The 20,269-nt window shown below is 23.6% G+C and overlaps 9 protein-coding genes across 9 annotated transcripts; 6 read left to right on the top strand and 3 right to left on the bottom strand.

Moving 5' to 3' along the window:
- Window positions 1-2,274: 2,274 nt before the first annotated feature.
- AAJ76_1000077686 (hypothetical protein) lies at window positions 2,275-2,799 on the top strand (the record flags this gene model as incomplete). Its single annotated transcript, XM_024473543.1, has 1 exon — window positions 2,275-2,799. The coding sequence occupies one exon, from the start codon at window positions 2,275-2,277 to the stop codon at window positions 2,797-2,799; it is 525 nt and encodes a 174-aa protein (XP_024331638.1).
- A 2,627-nt stretch (window positions 2,800-5,426) lies between these two features.
- Window positions 5,427-5,612, bottom strand: AAJ76_1000074349 (hypothetical protein; the record flags this gene model as incomplete). The annotated part of the gene is made up of 1 exon (XM_024473541.1): window positions 5,427-5,612. One exon carries the CDS (start codon window positions 5,610-5,612, stop codon window positions 5,427-5,429), a length of 186 nt encoding a protein of 61 aa, XP_024331637.1.
- A 1,902-nt stretch (window positions 5,613-7,514) lies between these two features.
- AAJ76_1000072446 (hypothetical protein) lies at window positions 7,515-7,904 on the top strand (the record flags this gene model as incomplete). The annotated part of the gene is made up of 1 exon (XM_024473540.1): window positions 7,515-7,904. The coding sequence occupies one exon, from the start codon at window positions 7,515-7,517 to the stop codon at window positions 7,902-7,904; it is 390 nt and encodes a 129-aa protein (XP_024331636.1).
- Window positions 7,905-14,061: 6,157 nt separating this feature from the next.
- Window positions 14,062-14,712, top strand: AAJ76_1000065899 (hypothetical protein; the record flags this gene model as incomplete). Its single annotated transcript, XM_024473539.1, has 1 exon — window positions 14,062-14,712. The coding sequence occupies one exon, from the start codon at window positions 14,062-14,064 to the stop codon at window positions 14,710-14,712; it is 651 nt and encodes a 216-aa protein (XP_024331635.1).
- A 639-nt stretch (window positions 14,713-15,351) lies between these two features.
- On the top strand, window positions 15,352-15,987 carry AAJ76_1000064609 (hypothetical protein; the record flags this gene model as incomplete). Its single annotated transcript, XM_024473538.1, has 1 exon — window positions 15,352-15,987. The coding sequence occupies one exon, from the start codon at window positions 15,352-15,354 to the stop codon at window positions 15,985-15,987; it is 636 nt and encodes a 211-aa protein (XP_024331634.1).
- A 325-nt stretch (window positions 15,988-16,312) lies between these two features.
- On the top strand, window positions 16,313-16,603 carry AAJ76_1000063648 (trna-intron endonuclease; the record flags this gene model as incomplete). The annotated part of the gene is made up of 1 exon (XM_024473537.1): window positions 16,313-16,603. The coding sequence occupies one exon, from the start codon at window positions 16,313-16,315 to the stop codon at window positions 16,601-16,603; it is 291 nt and encodes a 96-aa protein (XP_024331633.1).
- A 39-nt stretch (window positions 16,604-16,642) lies between these two features.
- Window positions 16,643-17,446, bottom strand: AAJ76_1000062515 (hypothetical protein; the record flags this gene model as incomplete). The annotated part of the gene is made up of 1 exon (XM_024473536.1): window positions 16,643-17,446. One exon carries the CDS (start codon window positions 17,444-17,446, stop codon window positions 16,643-16,645), a length of 804 nt encoding a protein of 267 aa, XP_024331632.1.
- A 447-nt stretch (window positions 17,447-17,893) lies between these two features.
- AAJ76_1000062067 (hypothetical protein) lies at window positions 17,894-19,519 on the top strand (the record flags this gene model as incomplete). Its single annotated transcript, XM_024473535.1, has 1 exon — window positions 17,894-19,519. One exon carries the CDS (start codon window positions 17,894-17,896, stop codon window positions 19,517-19,519), a length of 1,626 nt encoding a protein of 541 aa, XP_024331631.1.
- A 91-nt stretch (window positions 19,520-19,610) lies between these two features.
- Window positions 19,611-19,991, bottom strand: AAJ76_1000059970 (hypothetical protein; the record flags this gene model as incomplete). The annotated part of the gene is made up of 1 exon (XM_024473534.1): window positions 19,611-19,991. The coding sequence occupies one exon, from the start codon at window positions 19,989-19,991 to the stop codon at window positions 19,611-19,613; it is 381 nt and encodes a 126-aa protein (XP_024331630.1).
- Window positions 19,992-20,269: the final 278 nt, after the last annotated feature.

The following is a 20,269-nucleotide window of genomic DNA, read 5'->3' as shown; positions in this document are numbered from 1 at the left end:
TTAATTATGCTTTCTCTCTTAAAAATCAAATTTTAGAAGTTAAAAAAAAAATTTAAATAACATCGGTTTTGAGCACCAAAAAGCAAATATAACCTTTATTTATATTATAAATAAATTTTTTTAATACTATTGAAAGTTCTTACATGGAGCAATTTAAAATATGAGGCGATAGAGGAGACTGCAGTCAGGAGGTCGGAATATTATTGAATGAGTTGGATATTATTGCTATGCATTTATATTTTAAATCCTTGAGAAATCACTATGGAAGAAGATGGTTTTTAAAAGAGGATAAAAAGGACCAAAACTTTTTAATAAGCGTTAGGTCAACCATTTTTCCACACCTTCTTCAAAAATTATGTTCATTCGGAGTCAAATCTTACGTATTTATTTAAAGAGAAGATGAAAAATGGAAAAAAGATAAAAAAGAAATATTTTTGGACCATGTAATGGAACAACCAAAGGCTAAATTTGAAATTTTATGACGCTATATGACTAGAAAATTTTTAGACTATAGAATTTTTTTTAGAACACAATTGAATGTAAAAATATAATAAGTTGTGTGAAATGTGATGGTATATGTAAATTATAGTGTCTGATACTTATATAGACGAACATGCATACTGATACTCTTTTAAGGCACACGGATCGATATGCAATGCTAATAAAGAAGTTTAAAATCGCCATTCTTGCTAATGAAAATGAAAAAATTTTAAGGGGATGTATTGCTGAGTATTTGATTTACTCTAGTTTAGCCCATTGATTTCTGTGATTGTTCGGAAAATAGCAAAATAAAGACTTGGTTTTGTATGTAATATCTGAACAAGAACAAAAAACAATCAAAATAGTTGGAGAAAGGATTAGAATACAATTTAACGAATCTATAACTGCAATAAAGAGTTGTACATAACCTAAATAATACTTTAGACAACAAACTAATATAGTATGGTTAGTAATAAGTATAGAAGAAGGAAATTTTAGAATTTTGTTTTAAAACTTATTTTAAACAGAAAAGTACCCACTATATTTAACATATTTGAAGAAAATATTGTACTTGGATCTATCATTATTACTGATGGTTATCCTTCCTACCCCAGTACTGTAGCTATATTTAAATCTTGCCATAAAGTGGTAAACCATTCGGTTGAGTTTATAAATACTCTCAGAGTATATACAAACCAAATCGAAAACATGTGGTCTGATTTTAAGTATGCTTTTCAAAAACACAGTGACATAAATAAAGGAATAATTAATTTGTTTCTTAATACTTGGCATTGAATTAGAAGAAACATTTTAATAGCGATAACAGGACGATAAGGATGGTTTTTATAATATATTAAAAATGTTTAGAAATATAACATTTTCTCTAAAACTAATTTAAAAATATTTTTAAAATTATTTTATCTATTTTATTCTCCAGTTTTTTGGATAAATCATAAACTTTCTTTGCAACTTTTTGGCTCAGCGATGTGGTTATTTTACATATAAAACCGGAGATTTCTAATATCTGCAATTTTATAATACTTTTTGTCCAATTATAATCTCTAAGCTGACAATTTAACACAAGAAGTAAAATTTCACCCACTACTTTTCTCACTGTGTAAAATTTATACAATTATCTTTCAGCGTTCTACACAAAGTAATAAATGATTTACTTGGTTGCAACAGAAATTTTTTTGACTTAAAAAGCAAGATATTTTGTGTTTCCATATTTACAATTTACAAATCATGAATAAATTAAGCCATACACTAAAAAGATTAAATTTTTTAATCAACTAAAACTTTTAAAATTTAAAGTTAATACATAAATAGAGATCTCTTAAAAAAGTTCTTTATTTTTTAAACAATTTTAATGCTACGCTGGTCTTTAAATTATATATTTTCATTATATAAATTTGATATTTTTAAAGTATTTTTTATAAAACTTTTTAAAAATTAAAAATATGTTAGCAAAAAACACTAATTTAGTTTTATAAGCAACTTTTTCAAAAAAAGATTTTTAGAAATAAGATCTACAATCAACTTTTTTAAAATATTTTTATTTATTTAATAAAACAAATAGTGTGAATAATATAAACGAACATGACTATTTACAACTTTAATATTTAAAATATTTTTATTTATTTGTAATTATTTTAAGAAAAAATTCTTTTATTTTTATTCTTATCTTAAAATATTGATACGCGTATTTTTTATTTTTACTTTTATTTTCTTTTGTTTTTTACTTTAAATTTATTTATTTAAAGTATATAAATAATTTTTTAAAAGACCCTAAATATGAAAAGCTGTCTATCAAACATACTTGAGAATAGAGGTGCTTTTATTTTGTTTTTTATTGGATACTGTTTTACAATTTTTGTTAAATATTTTGTGCTCTTAGTGCCTTACTACTACAGTGATTTTATTTTAACAGCAAATGCATCAACATCAGAAACTTCTTCTTCAATTAAAAAGGTTACGTTTAGTCGTTATTGTAGAAATGAAAATTTAAACCAGGCCGGATTAGAGGAAGGAACTGCAGAGCAACCAGCCATACGAAATTCACGGAAGAAATATAGTACATGTTGTATAGTCATATTATGTATTGTATTAGTGGTTATTATAGGTCTAGTATCATTCTTTTTAATTTTCAAAATGCAAAATAACTCAAGAACAGATATATTATTAAACGAAAATATGACAACCGTATCGCTCAATCAAACAATGTATATACAAGACCAATCATCGACATCAATGGAAATTCAAAGTTCAACATCAATGGAAATTCAACAATCAACATCAACAGAAAGCCAATCATTTTAATGCTTTCAGGGATAAGTTCCCTTTTTAAAATTTTATTCTAAAATACTTTTTATTATTTTTCTTTTAATTATGAATTTTTAATAAAATTCTTTTAAAAATAGTAAATTTTCTAAAATGCTAAAATAAATCAAATAAATAAAAAATAGTCATTCTACCACGCTGTTATAACAAATACGCGGTATAATAGCCAGAAAAATTTTTTTTCTGAAATTCCGATTAGGAAAATAAAAACAGATTAAAATATTTGGCATATAATAAATAATACTACAAATTAAACAACTTTTACGACACAACAATAGCGAATATAAAAACTGATTAAAGAATGTAAGCAAACATCAAACAAATACAACAAAGTTTTGATACATAGGTTTTTTGGTGGCGTTTTGATAAAACAAAAAATTTAACCAGCTTACAAGAGTTTATTTTATATGTTAATATAAATAATACAATTTTACTATCAGAAGTATTTGAAAATTAACTACAGTTCAAAAAAAACTTCAACTTTAGGTACAAAACCTGTATTTAATTAATAAAAGAATTGTACTATAATTTCATAGATCTTTTGTTTTCAAATCAAGACAAATATCTTATGTTTTTTTTATTAATTTTTTAATTACAAAAAAAAGAAATAAACAAAAAATGATAAATCATAATGCTACAAAAATATTTTAAAGTATAACTGCTTTGCAAGATAGAATCTATTTATAGATAATCTAATTGATGTTTATGTGAACAATGTTGTTGTGTCAAAATATAATAGAATCTTTCAAATTAATACGCCACTACAAATAATAAAAAGATTAAAATTCACTCATATCATGTATTTATAGCCAGTGAAAAGGCAGAAATGAGAATAGCACTTTAGAATCCAAAATGAAATATAAAAATCCAGATATATTTTTATTGAACAAGATTAATAAATTAATTCTAATAAAGAAATGGTAATAGTATTATTTGACAAACTTGAAACAGTAGAAGTAAAAAAACGCACAATTTGAACTACTTTCATTCATACGTCTTCTTTAACAAAATATAAAATCAAAGTTATTCCGTGAGTAATGGCGTTGAACGATGTATTAACATAAATTTTATAAGCAATATACAGCTTATATCGGGACTAACAACTAAATACAAGGATATATAAATTAAAAGTACTTAAGATGACTATGAAAGTTCAACTATGAAAAGACACAGAAGAAGTCTAAATCCGAAGATGGCGCCGATATGCAGAAGAGTGTACAACACAAAGAGGTTGTTATTGATAAGCAAAAGTTAAATTTGGACTTGGGGAAAATGTACAAGTAAACCAAAGCTATATCCAAAAAAAATAAATTATTTAATCCTATAAACATTCTAACCACTAATACACTGTAAATAGCTTAAATGTTTTATTTTCTTCCTCTGTAATTTATTCTTATGCACCTTTGAATCATTGTGATTTAAACACGTTTAAGTTAATAGGGTGATATTATTTTTTAAATTATAGAAAACGTACTGTTTTTTCAATTTTTTTCTTTTTTTAAATTATGAGTTGGTTATTAAAAACAATATATAGTCATGATTTATTGTAAATAGTTTTATTAATTTTTAAATTTGGTTAATTAAAAAAATAGTTAATTATAAAATTAAATCTTACAAAATCTTAACTAATCATATATAATACTGAGCGGGTTTGATTATACTTATTATAAGTTTGTGTACTCTTTACAAAAACCTACTCCCAGTAAATACATATAATTTAAGAAGTCGGTTTTGTTTTGGGTGTAGCTTTACGGGAAACATCCTAGACATATAAAAGTATAAAGAATTTTGTTGGTTTAAAAGATCAAATAATTTAAAAAATTTATTTCGTAAAGCTTTTTTTTATTTTGTGATATTAAACCCATTTCCTTTTACTTGATTTGCATCAATTTTGCATCGCATATAATCTAAATTGAATTATTTCCAGCTTCTAAATCAGAAAAATTAAGGCTTATGATGTTTTTAAAAAGAACTTAAGTAATGAATTGTTTAAACTTTTTGAACGTTTCATCAATTTTAGTCTTAATTAATGTTAAATATTTAATTACAACACCGACTGTAATGTTTAAGACGAAATAGCTTCAAAGGTTAACGATAAACTTTCCAATTTTGCTCAGATATTAGAGATAGCTAAAAATTAGATTTTTTGCATTATCTGATAAAATATGAGTTTTAAAATTGTCATTTGTAATAATCTTAATAACTGCATTTAAAATATTCTAAACCAATTAAATGATTTCATATTTTTTTTTGAATATTACAAAATCCAAGATCTTTTAAGGTCATGGTGTGTAAGACATACATATTTTTGTTGTATTATATTTGAATAAAACTCATCTGTAATTACTTGTGATTTTTTTTATTATAATTAGAATATTTAAATCATAACATGTAAACTCTTAAATGAAATGCATTGAATAGTTTTATAATCTAAAAATCTGCATTTTGTCTTTTTTGTTGTTTTAATATTCTTTTAAATTAATATTTTTATATAAATTGTCTTCTTCATTGTCATTTAAATTACTATTTTTTGCTAGTTATTTCATTGTTAAAAGTCAGAATGTTCATCAGTATCATGATGAATAAAACAAAAATCGACAGAATTATCAGTTTTCCGTTACAATTAAGATTAAAATTAAAACCATTCTGTTGCCAAGAAGCTTGTTTATCAGCATATTCACTAAGTTCAAATAAGTACAACTACCAATCTTTTTATACAATTCATTTTCAAAAACTGTTTCGAAACTATTTTGACTATTAAATTCTGTGTAGTTTATCAACACAACAGCCATTAATTATTTTGTAAAAAAATTCATTATCTTTCCTAGCTGTTATACTTTTTACCTGATAAGTAAACTTGAATTATAATACATGCGTATTCTTGGGCAGATGAACTACTTTTAATTACCATAAACAGATTTTTATTAATAATAATCGCCTGAGAAAGATCCATAAACCTCAAAACATCATTACAATTACTGTAAATTATTGGTTGAAGAATTTTAAATATTGTATTCGCATTACTGTCAAAAAAAATCCTGATTTTGAAAACTTTCGGCTTTTTGTGTTTTTAGATCGTTCTTTATCATCTCTACTTGGTGTTAAAAATAATTTATCTTTTTAATAAATACGTTAATCATTTTATGAATAGCGACTATCGAACCAGAAATTATCATTTATTTAAATAATTCTTCGTATAATATTTATTTGTATTTTATCATTACACAATATGTTATAAAGTAGTGTATTTTGTTGTGTATTATCTACCGTACTAATAACGTTGTATGAATTACTGTAAAATTAGTCATTTAAATAATTTATATTAGAACCAAAAACGCTCGTTGCAGAAATTAATAAGACACAAAAAAATATTTTTATGGCTCAAAGTTTTTTTTACAAATATTTTTAAAATTATATTAAATAAACATATTAGTTTTGTAACTGTATTGATATTTTATGTCATACATAAACAGGTATTTATTTAATTTTTATACATTGTTTGTTTTTGTTTATAACGAGTTCTAAAATTATATAAATTAAATTTTTAGTAATTTTTTAAAAGTTAAAAAACTTATATATCAATTACCTCAAAAATATAGCTAAGGTATGTTTTTTTTTGTGTAAATAAATTAAAAAACACGCCGCGTTTTAATTTTGCTTATGATAATATGTATTAATTAGCTAAATCATTACAAATTTTTATAGAAATGTAAGCTTTTGTATGTTTTTAAATCGAAGTTTCGCAATTTTATTTATTATATTTTATAATTTTTAATTTAATAAAAACAATTTAATGAAAATTTTATAGCTTGTGTAAGGGTACTTATTGTAATAGCAAAAATAATTAAGTTTAATTTTCTATGTTATTACATAGTTTAATAATAAAATTAAATTTAATTAAACAACAAAACAAAAAATAACGCAGCTGTACTGATTAATAAGACAGCAATAAATTCTGGTAGTTGGTATTAAATTAAAAAAATGATTATTTCTTTTTAAAATTTATGCACACAGAACGAAGAATGGTATCTCAAAATTGCATTTTAGTAGGTTATTAAAATTTTTTTATAAAATTGATCTGTTAATGCCTTTTATTTTTGACATGCTCTGTTTACTGATGATTTTGTGGTCTATGTAGCTACAAAGTAACTGTGATATAGATTTAAAAACAAACATAAAAAGGCAAAATACAATACTTTATGTACAATTTGAAGATTAATAGATATCGTTCATGTCTCTAGTTATATTTTGTCAAGTTCGAAACAAAAACATAGTTTTTAAAAAATAAAGCTGTAAGCAAGAAATTTTTTAAATGCAAATTATAATTCTTTTGATCAAATTATATCTAAAACTCAAATCCAAATTTTTAATAGCCTTACAAAATTTATTCTGTTATTATTTTTCCCTTTTAATTTGTTTAGTGCATTAACAAATTAATCTTTTTGTTTTGTTTATATTGCGCAATGTAAATTAAAAACAAATATTAAAATATCAAAATTAATATTAAAGCTGGGCCTTTTTACAAGTATCAAATATGTTACTTTTACAAAAACAGCAGTTGAATTCTGAAACTGTTTTCAGATTTCTTAACGGTTTTAAATTATTTATATAATTTTCAGATCGACATGCTAAAAATGCGTGTATTAGAATTTATAAGATATTTTTTTCTTATTAACTTCATAATTTGCAGTTTAATGCCCAAAGCATCAAATAAATCTAAGATAGTACCTAACTGGCCGCATCCTTTCCAACCTGTTAAAACTAAACATTCCCCTCGAAATTATATGGAAAGTATTGAGTACCCAAAATACTACCCTATAAATAAGAAACAAGATAAAGTTAACAAAATACCACCTGAACCTGTGAATAAGCCTCATTTTTTGATTTATCAATTAAATAAAAATACAGATGAAGTCGATGAAGACTATAAAAAGCGGCCATATGCGTCTACCGCAGCAGATTTAATTATTGATAAAGTTGACGACAATGAAAATGATTTTGATAAAAATTTTTATCATGACCATCTTCCTCCCGCTCCTTATACATATGATGGTTCTGTTGTGGCACATTCTGCATTAATGTAATAAAAATTGTTTTATTTTTTTAAATTGTTGCAGCCTTTGACCAAAATTTATATATTTAGGGAATTCTGTAATTTTTTAAGTTTATTTTGATTTTTATACATGTAAATTATATATAATAATAATTATATTAATGTGCAATTAATATAATTTGAACACATATTTTGTTAGATATTATATAGCTAACATTGCATGAAAAAAATCATTTACTTTTTATTGTATAAAAAGTTACATTTAATAAAAATTTTAATAAATTTATACGTTTAGTAAAAGTTACGAAATTTCAAAAATAATCAAACTATGTTGCAAGTAGCGAAACATTATAAAAACATTTATTTTAATAGATATCGTTAAATTTATAACATTATCAAAAAAATTATAATAAATATCATTTGATGTGTTTGTACAAATCCAGCAAATTTAAACTTGTTTTAATAAATTTATTATAAATTCAGAAATATTCTTTTAAAAAAAATTTCTTAATGAAAGAACTAAAATAAAATATGAAATTATAAAGTTTTAAAAAATAATATATTAAAATATTTTAATTATTAATATCTCGATGAATAACTTCTGTAACTACGAGACCATGAAGATCTTGAAGATGAAAATGGATTTTCTGAAGATAAAGGATCGGGATTTAAAGGGTCGGATATGGGTGTAGTTGTACTTGGTCTGTTCCACCACAGATTGTTTTTTTTGACCTGACTATCTTGGGCAAATATTTTGAATACAAATAAAAACACAAATAATGAGAAAGTGTGGAAATTCATGATCTGTAAAAAATTTTGAATTTAAATATTTTTTCTGAAACATCAATTTTGAAGTTGTTCTTGATAGGTTTAGAGATTTTTTTTATAGGTTAACAATACATTGTTAATCCTATTGTTAAACATCTTTATCGGCATTTGAAAACGTCAAATTTTTAAATCTTTAAAATTTTTCTGACTTGAAACATATCAAATAATTATTCAATTTCTTGTTACCAGAAAAATAAAAAATAATAATATATGCGATAGTGTGTTAACTTTATAAATAAATCAACTTGCACCACAAATTATCAAACATATACTTAAATAGAATTATTGATCAAAAAATGAACAAATTAACCTTGCATTCAAATTAAATTTGTTTTAAGAAACAGCTGATCAAAAAAATGTCTAAATTAACTCAATTAACAAAAAAAATTGTAACGAAAATAACAGGCAAAAAAATGTATTTTATGATTTTTTGAGTTTTAAAACAATTTTGTAAAACAAGGGTCTTTACCTAAATATAATGGACACTAGATAAAATATTAAATATTGTCTAATACATGTTTAATAAAATATTTTTCTATTTACTTTTCTATTTAGTTAAAATCAGAATTCATTTTTTTATTTAAAATAAATTTTTCCGTATTTATACAAAAGTGAAAAAAATTAACTAAGCTCTAAACAAAATTACTAAGCTATAGAAAAATATTACTTAGTTTAGAATACAATTATAATAAATAATATTAAACTTTTGTAAATGAAATACTAAAATATTAATTGCGTTAAAGGTAAAACGTTAATTTTTTTTAGGATGCCGTCTTAACTTTTTACCTTAAAAATGCTTACTTGATATTTAAAACAAAAGCTCAAATTAATCAAAATCAAAAATTTTGTTTCGGAAATTCGTGTTTGTAATTTAAATCTAATTATATTAGAAAAAACAACATATTTTTGACAGATTATGCAAATTTGACATCAAAAAAAGTAAACTGTTAATGTTTTTATAACACTTTTTTCGTCTTTATATGTCAAAAATACAAAAAAAAATATTTTTAAATGATAATATATTTTTTTCAAATATTTTTAATTACAACATTTAAAATAACTATATACAAAAATTTTTTTTCCGAAAAGCATTTACAATTGTTAAATCAGTTTAAAATTTCATTCAAATTTTTTACTTTAAATATCTTTAATTAAAAAAAACCCTTTAACAAAATTTAATTTTATCAAGCATATGTTTATTGCTCTAATTATGTATAATGGATAATATTTGTAAGTTTATTGGTCTAAACAAGTTCTGCTTTTTTTAATTAATATTAACAATAAATTACGATCAAAATATTATTTACATGCAAAATTTTAATAAATGGCGACATTTATTCCATTTTTCATCAATTTTATATTTGTTGTTTAAATAGAACTTAATGTTTTGTTTTATGAAAAATTGTTTGTAGTTCAATTAAATATTATCTAATTGTTTATTTTAAGCGTTTCTAAATTATTAAGTATTTTTTATCATTTATATGCACTGTTAATAAATTTTTTCGCAGGTATTTTTATTGTTACAATAAACTTTTTATTTAAATGGCTCTTTTTTGTTTTATATTTTTTAACAAATTCAAAAATGAATATTAAATGTTTAAATTTTTTACATGATTATATCACTGTTATCTACATTTTTTGCATTAATTTTAAAAGGTATAAAAAAATAAACTAAAAAAATCAATGTCTTTATTAGAAATAAATTTAAAAAATCAACATATAAATATTATAACTATACATAAACTTTTATTAAATTAGAAATCCATTGAGGAACCACCCTCAATACTTCTTGTTCGATTTATACTACTAGTTCTCGAAAATGATCCTGATCCACTAAATGGTCCACCAATTCTGTTTCCCCAAAAATCGCTATTTAAACTTCCAAATGGATAAGAATAAGGATATCCAAGTGGATAAGTATCCCACCAGTTTTTATTGCCAAATCCTTCATTAGTCATGCTTAAGATCGCTTGAATAAGAAACAAAATCATTTTCAACATTTTAAACTGACTAAGAAATTTTTTTTATATAATAAATGTGAAACACTATGACTTTAAACACTAATAATTTATCAATAAATAACAAATACTTTGATTAGTAAAAAAATAAAACAAATAATGATAATCGATATAATTTATTTATCATAAAATATTAAAAATAAATAGGCTGCTTATTTTTTTTTCTGATATTTGATTAGCTAACAAACAGAATGTGACTTAATGAAATGTGAAACCTTAATTTGTTAAAAATTAATTAATTTTAAATTTTTTAGTAAAAAATATTTAATTCTTAAACTCTATAAGATAATTAGGGTAGGTCTCCGGAAATATGGCCAATACAAAATTATTATTTTAATACGGAAAAAGCAAACAGAATTGTAATTTTAATATGTTTATAAACAATACATTTAATTCTATTATATTGATCCTTAATCAATGATTTAGCTTGCAAAGTTGCTTTTTTAAAAATTTTTTAAAATAAAATTTATGGCTATGACATAAATATGTCGGTAATTAATATAATTTTATTTACAACAAAAAAAATATAAGTAGGCTTTTATACAAATGGTATAAAGCTTTTAAATTTAATTATTTTTTAAAGATATATAAAAATTATTCCTCACTTTATAATCCCTGTGTACAATACTTTAGTTACAATCAATATCGGCTATGTTTAAATAAGTATAATTTTTTAACCCTAAAAATTTTTATGGCTGAAAATAAGGAATTAAATAATATTAACGTTAATCTCATTACCTAAAAATCTAAAGATTGACATTTTTGATGATGTTAATTAAAATTAAAGTATTTACAATTAATTTACACTAAAATGTTATAAACAAACATACAAGCTTTTAATCTTAATTTAAATTGTAACAAGATACTTTACTAAAAATAATTTAAAATGTAAAAAACGACAAGATAAATTTGTATGGGCAGATCTAATAATCTGTTCAATATTCTTTAATATTCTGGTAATTGTAGCAGTATTGGTAGGTAGCTATCCAATGCACAAAAAATTCTCTACCACACTTACTTCCTGGTAGAAAAGAATTCGATTAGCATTCAAGCGTAGTTTATAGATCATTTGCTCAGACCGATTCTTTTAGGTGAATTAAGGTGATTAAGGCCCCTATTATGCCTTAGTTTGTAGTTATATTTATTTTAAAATATTAAAATTTTGGGAGTATTACAAAATTTAATGCATATAAAAAATTTCAAAATATTTTTTATAAAAAAGAAGAGAAAAGTCGATGTTGTAATTAATACCATACTAATGTAGAATTAAATCTTAATACAAGTATGCAACTTTTATTTTTTTGAGTTAGTAAAAAATAATTATTAAAAAATTATTCAGTGCAAAATTCAGAAATGAATTATTAGTACGTAAGTCTTAACAAAAGCCCAAATTTTATTTGTATAAACATTTAACTGGTTTTTATCAAATACTAAGTTTTTTATTTAAATATAAATCAATCCTTTATTAATGATTTTGTAATCTGCTAAAATAAATTTCTAAGTTTTAATCATGGCCAATATATTTTAAAAAACAGTTTAACAGTCTCAACCTTAATTAATTTTAAAAGTAACTGTGATAATCTCCAGGCCTCCTACGTGTAACTAAGTAAAATATAACATAATTGTTAATAAAAATCTTTTATTATAAAAATAGTTCCTGTTCATTTAAATCAAATCTTGCCTTTTTTCATTAATTTTATTTATATATTTTTTAAAGAAAAATTAATTAATTTTCTTTTAATATATTTTAAAGTGGCATGAAGAATACCGCAGCAACCTTTTTATATTTTGTATTCAAAATGTATTTGCTTTGAACGCTCTATTTTACAAAATTTTTAGAATCTGCAAGCAAAAGTTGTTCGTTGTATATAAATTTTTTAATATTATTAAAAACATAATCTTAAATCCAATGTTCGCTCCTGGTTGATTTATATCTTTTGTTTTCAATAATTCTTAATTTAAAATATATTGTTCAAGTATTCGCTTTTCAAAATTAAATTTATCAATAACATTTTGATTTTTACGGTGCCTATTAATCTTAGTAAGCTTTTCTATTTGTTCTTTATTCCCTACATCAAAAATTTTTGGCTCGCAAACATTCTATCTGAAAAATTTGAAGGGGTTTACATAAATTCTAAAATCTTTAAATTTTAAAATGAAATGTCCGTAAGCCATTAGTTGATTGCTATTATAGTTCATTAAATAGATTAAAGTTAGGTAGGCGTGTATAATTTAAAGGTACAATTTTGTAAACCAGTAAAATTATATCAAAGAATCATGTTTACTGATTAAAGCACATTTAAGAAAGTTCATTTGAATGTAATTCCTTACAATTGTTTTGTAAATTTTTTTTCTTAAAAAAACTTACTATTGTAGTAATAGAGAATAAATCTAAAGAAATACACATTATTAAAGTGGGTTTTATTTTTCTCAATAATCTACAAAAAGTGAAGATCAAAAGTCTACAAAATTACATTTTTTAGCTAATGAGTTGAGGTAATACATGGATGTAAAACACGATAAATTCAATAAATATAACATAAGACAGTATATAATGACAAAATAACACGCAAAACATAGAAAGTCATCAGAAATATTAGATCAGATAGAAGCGTACATCCGAGAGGAATCTTAAGAAAGCCCTTAATGGCCTTGCGCTGTAGTGCAGAAGAGGAGACTTAATATTAGCTAAATATGAGAATAACGAAAATGCACATGCGAAATAGGCACGCTCGGGATTGAAGCTAACAAATAATATAAGAAAAAAGCTAAACCTTAAAAAAAATTTTTTCATGTTTAAACATCTACATATATTTAATAGCCTTACAGTACATACTCAAGAACGTAGTCTGAAATTATAAGGATCTTAATATTCTTTAAATCCGTAGCTATAAAAAAAATTTGATCAATATATTAAAGTATTTATAACTCTTTCAATTTAATAAAATGCCAAACATATTGCTATTAATGTATTGATCTATACCATCATTTACATTGAATGGCAATAGAATCACAACAAAAAAAATCAAAAATGTACAAATCATTAAATTTATTATTTGTTTTGATTTCTACTTGATTCAAAAGAATCAATAAACTGTATAAAGGACTTTTTCTTATTTTGTAAAAAATTTGGTTTTCTAAATTTAGTTTAACATGTTGTATTACTTGGTTTTAATAATCAGTAAACAATTTTTGACTTAAAGTTTTTTTTTTCTTTTTGACATAAAAAAATTGTTCGTTTTTTTTAAAATTTAGAATATAACTTGTCAAATTTATCACTAAAACTTTTTATTGATTCACTGTTTTAAAAAAAATATAAAAAGAAATTTTTTTTCTTTTTTAATGTTGAGTTTATTCTTGTCATGTATTTTAGCAACAGCAGCCAAGACTAGCCCTGCAGCCTTAAACGAGTCATCGGGTAATATGAACCCATTAAGTAAAGCACTTATTATTTTAGACTTTATTTTTTTACTTTATGTAGTATTTTCTCCAGAAAATAGATTTAAAGAATATACTCGATTTTTATTACTAGTTCATGGATCAGCACCAATCCTCTTTTATGGAGCAGAAATGATTGCACCTGGCAATTTTTATTTAATAATAGGAATATTTTTCGCTCTAGTAGTTCTGTACTATTTCTTGTGTCAGATTGATCTATTTGTGCAAATTATAACTATTGTAAATTGTTGTCTATTGGTAGGTGTAGTAATATCGAGTTTGCTTAAAGAAACATCTTACTCTATCATGGGTTCAATTGGCGGGCCTGTAATCGCTGCCGCGATTTTTATATTCTTGGGAATAACTAGATTTGATACTTTATACAAAATTCACACAATATTCGTTTGTTACATTGTTACCACGATATTAATTGAGGCTTTAACCAACGTACAAGTCTTTAGCAATGCCGGAAACGATGTAAAAACATCTTCTTTGAGCTTCTTAATAGCAGCTACCGTGTTTGGTATTCTTACTTTCCTCTTGTTTTTCAAATAAAATGTGTATTATGTTGAATTAAGTGTTTAGCGTACATTATTTATACAAAAATTTTTTTTCTTTAAGAAAATATTAATTGTTCTACATAAGTATTTCTTTTGGTTTTATTTGTCTAGTAACAGTTTTTAACAACTGTTAAATAGAGATCTTTATCTTTTAAACATGAAATTTACTACCCGGGCGTAGGTTTGCATTGAATTTTAATTAAAAAATTTAATTGCTGTTAATATAAAGTCTAGAGTCTGAAGTTTTCATATTTTCTTTAAACACCTTCACGCCTAGATTGAAAGTCTAATTTTATTTTTTATAATATAGTTTAATTTGCTTGTTAATAAACAAATATTTGATAAACATAACAAAACAAAAAAGAATTAATTAAAAATGTCGACAATACGACAAAATACATATATGTGTATAATTTATTTGTAAAAGAAACTACAAACAAATACTTGTAGCACAACAATAAAATTTTAGTGTAATTTTAACATCTTTGCCTTAATCTATTAATTATATAATTATTTAAAAGTTTTAATGTTTAAAACTAACAAATTTTAGGTTACATCAATTTTGCTTTAAAGATATGACATATTTTTAAAAGACTGAAACACTAAATTTAAAACAAAAAAATAATAATTACAAATGAATATGATTAGTAATTTTTGTTTTATATTATCTTCAACCTTGAAATCATCACAATCCAATTTGCTATTTTCAATTATTGCAGTGATAGATCTTATCCTACTTCTATATGTTGTCCACAGTGGTGCGGAAAACCTTAAAAAACACATATCATTTATTTTATTATCTCATGGTACAGTAATATCTTTAAAAGAACTATTTAATTTAAGTATTTTTACCAGTTTAATTTTATCATTAATTACTATTCTAATATATTATAATATAACTTACAACACAATAATGGTAAGATTAATATGTTTAATTAATTGTATATTATTAGTAGTAGTAATAAAAACTAATATTGTAAGTAGAGATATTTTCAGTCCTATATTCTGCTTGCGTGCATTATTTTTTACTAGCTGTCTGATAGGTATACTTGCAATAACAAGTTTAAATGTTACACTTAAGATACATACTGCCTTAGTAGGCTTTATTGTATGTACATATATATTAACAGGTGTAGCAGGTATAAATTTATTAGAATTTAATACTACAGATCCAAATGGAAATGTTATAGAAAATAAAAATGGACTATTCACTTCGATGATAAGTATTTGCATACTATTAGCACTATTTTATATAGAATTTGCATTTTAGTAGCAGAGATAAAAAGTAAACATATAGCTTTTTTAAATTAATGATTTTTTTTACAACGTAAATTAGCAACTAACTAAATCACCTACTATTACATTTTTTAAATTCAAAGCCGTTGTTATAAAAGTAACGAATTAGACAAAAAGTTCTTATAATAAATTTATTTAAGTATAATAATTTTAGTTTATCTCAATTTACTTGTACAGGCTGTGACATGCCTTTATTTTTTAGCTTTACTATTTCTACAAATTAATTTTCTCTAATATGTTCTTCTACATTAGTGAGGCAAAGCTCTAGACAATAATGTTCTTTTATTTTAAACCCTTTCATGTCATTTCCTAGTTTAGAATTCAAAAAATCTGTCCTTATAGAACATTTTAAATTTCTTGGATTTTACGTAAATGATGGTATAAAATATGGCATAGATTTTTTATTGTACACCGACGATCCTTCTAACGTACATTCAAAATACGGTGTACTAATCGAAAATAATCATTCTTTTTTTGATTTAATGAGTGTACAAAGGGTTTGTAATTCAGTTAAAAAAGAATTAATAGTCGTTGTATTCAAAAATAGTACACAATTTGAATTATTCTCTGTTGAAAGATTTATTGTTTGATTGCAAATGATAAAAAAAGAAGAATAATAAACTTTTTATTTAAGATTGTGTTGTTTCTTCTCCCCCCAATACATTATTTTTTATAGCAACTACTTCCTCCACTTTTTTATCTGCCCAACTTGAAAAATAAGTAATACTAATAAAATAAGTCGCTACTAGTAATAAAACAATCAATGCTAGGCCATAATGTAATATTTTAAGTCCTATACTTTCATTTCCACCGTGTAAACCATAAAAGATATTTATAAGACCTGATAATTGAATTAGTGTTACAACTGATATAGTAACTGTAAATATCTTGGATAAGCATATTTGTAATTTTTCTGAACCACTTATCAATACAATCAATATAAGATACACTATCGCAGCAAATACTCCAATTTTTATTATACTTGCTATTTTTACTATTATAGCTGTTAAATATGAAATCCCAAATGCATTTATTAGGGCTATAAATGTTTTAAAAAGCCTATCATTGATACTTAAGACTGTGCACGCTGGTGAAGCAATAAACGATATAATCCATGCTATATTTGCGAAATGCGCATATCCTATTGTGTAAATTGTAACATCTACACCAAAAAAAATCCCTTGGAAAATGACTACCTGTTTTTGAATAGCAGTTATAAATCCTCTGCGCATCATTACAATGAAGATAAATAAGCATAGCCATGCGCCATAGATACATCTATAAAATATTCCCAGACCAGGTTCAGCAAAAGAAGGTATTGCTATTGCTATCTCACCTGTTGTTGATGCTGGTGGTGGCGTCGTTGCTTGAATAAATCTTAGTAATATAACAATGTATAAAAATTTTTGCACAGTTTTTAGTAATTTTCTCATAGACGTATTATTAAATTAATTCTTAAATAATTAAAGGAGACTAAGAATCAATAAAAAATAAGGAGAAACATTTATAAATTGTAATAATTAACGTACAATTTTACCCCTTATTATGAGCGTACAGGAAAAACTTAATTATTTTTTTAAAAAAGATAAATTTTACATTTTAATTGGACTTGCTTGTGTGTCAGGAATAATTTTGCGAAAATTTTTTAAAAGTAAACAAGTTTAAAATTGCTGTGTTTTTTCTGCACTATTTATATAATCTGCTAACTATAATGTAATTAATAACTGACAAAAACGATAAAAATTTGCTAGTTAATGATAGCATTTTTTAAGTATATCAGATAAAACTTATATAGTACAATTTTTTCTATTACTTTTCACTTTAAATAAAATGCTTTTCTTTAGTTCTATTAACTATATCTCTATATTTTACCCTTATTAATGTCTACATACATTTATGGAAAACTTACTAAATCAAGATTTTACACACCAAATAAAACATATTCTCACAAAATTAGTTTTCCTGTAGGCATGATTATTAATCATTATGTCCCATGCAAAATTGATGACACCAATCAATTACAAGTATTTTACGTGTCTCCGGTCTTTAATAGCTATCTAACTGTTGCCGAAGAAAATGTATATAAATTGTATGCACTTGACAACAAAATGACTATCACTAAAACAGCAATAGAGCCCAATAAACTTTATACATTTAGGATTATAGAAGAAACCAATTCACTCCGTGTATGTGAAATATATAAAAATGATATTCTTTGGGTTGGTAAAAAAACTACCGGCAAAATTAAACTTAATAAAAAAAATTGTGAAGTTATTACGCCTTTTGGCAGAGGAGAGTGTCTTTTACAGAATAACTCTTACATCAAAAACTTGAATGTTATTTTATGGAAGATACAAAACGATAAAATGTGGTTTGTAGAGGTTGATAATCCTGTTACAGGGAATATTGAAGTTACAATAGATAGCGTACGTGATACATTTATATTAGTTTCCAATGAAAATATACGCGGACTGTTGTTTAAAACTACAGATAATGATTTAGAAGATACTAAACGAGAAAAGAAAGTTTTAAGAGTGTACGTTAAAGAAGAATTACTCGGTTTTTATATTTTTGATGTGTATTCTGATTTAGTACTTGGTGAATACATTGAAGCTACAGTCGTTAAAAAAACAGATTCACATTTACTACTTAAGTATCAGTCACATAATGGAATTATTTCTAATGGCAATGTAGATCCTTTGATTTTTAATAAAAAATTTAGTAAAATTAAAGGTAAAATAATCAATATAACTGATGGAAAGTTTGAACTATCACAAATACAACAGATTAGCGTTCCTTTTGATATACAAAATATTAGTGATAGTGAAGATGTCAAAGAGGATACAGAAATTAGTAATACACTAACAGATATATTAAATTTAATAAAAAAATATACGGAAGGTAAAAGGTATAAAGAAGTAACTGATATTTTTTATAAACATATTAATACACTAAATAGTACCGATAAAGATAATTTATGTTTAGTATACTGTAATTTTTTACAGTATACTATTCAAGATAAGCATTTATTGCTAAAAGAAATTAAAAAAGTGTTTAAATTGTGTTCTGATAAATTAATAGTTAAATTAGGACTGGTATCAGATAATATAGATATAATAGAATATTGTTATAGGAAATCTACAAATAAAGATTTATACAAGAAATATTTAGAAATGTGTTATAAATTGGATATTGAAGTAACTGACTATTCTTACCTTGATGTAGCAATAAACTTTATATACAAGTATGAAGATATGCCAAGAATAAAAACAGAAAAAATAGTCGGTAATAATAAAGCGGGATGGATTAGTTATATAAATAATGAGGATGATGATTACAAGCGTATACTATTTCGTAGAGTTGTAGATATGAAATGGAAAATAAATGATACTAAGGAGTTTTATAGAATGTGGATGCAATTCGAGAAGGAACATAACGGCAATGTTGAAGAAGTAAGAACACGAGCAAAAGCGTTTGTAGAAAATATAAAGAAAGAACGGATTTAAAAAATTCTACACTTTAATAAATTTTTTTGCACAATGAACTACAACAGCCTAAAATAACATAGCATTTAAAATTATTAATTTCATTATACATTTATTTTATAAATTTTTTCTTAATTTGTTCTGTATCCTCTTCTAATTTTTGTAATATCGCATTTTTAACATCAATTCTAAGCCTCTTTATCTGTAATACTTTTTTATTAACATTTTTTACATTCTCACTTATTCGATTACATTTCTCAATGACGATTGTTATCTGCTGGCGTAATTCATTTATTATCTGTGTAACATCTATATCTTTTAATTTTTGTATTTCTGATTTTAATATATCAGATTCGTAATTAAATTTATTTTCTATGTATTTTTTGATATCTGTATATGATTTCTCAAATTGATCTTGTACTTGTTTAATTTGTTTTTGAGTTTTGGAATTTAATTCTTTTTCTATAAATTTTAATAAATCTTTTTTTGACATTTTTATGCATAAAACTTTTAATAAATATCAAAAATTTAGTGTAAAAATATTTTGTAAAGGAACAATAATATTTTATAAATTTTCAATAATTTTTTAATCCATGCAAGAATAAAGCAAAACCAATAAAATATTGCTGGTAATTTTCATCTCACTGTTATAATTTTATTTATCTTCTTCTACTTATTCTTTAATTCATTTTTCAAATTTAGTGAATAAATATTTTCACTTTACTGTTATAATTTTATTTATCTCCTTCTACTTATTATTTAATTCATTTT

Source organism: Vairimorpha ceranae, assembly GCF_000988165.1.
Source record: "Vairimorpha ceranae strain PA08 1199 chromosome Unknown NODE_10, whole genome shotgun sequence".
In the NCBI taxonomy this organism is placed as follows: Eukaryota; Fungi; Microsporidia; family Nosematidae; genus Vairimorpha; species Vairimorpha ceranae.
Note: the sequence above shows the minus strand (reverse complement) of the source record. Positions and strands in the feature narration are given on the sequence as shown.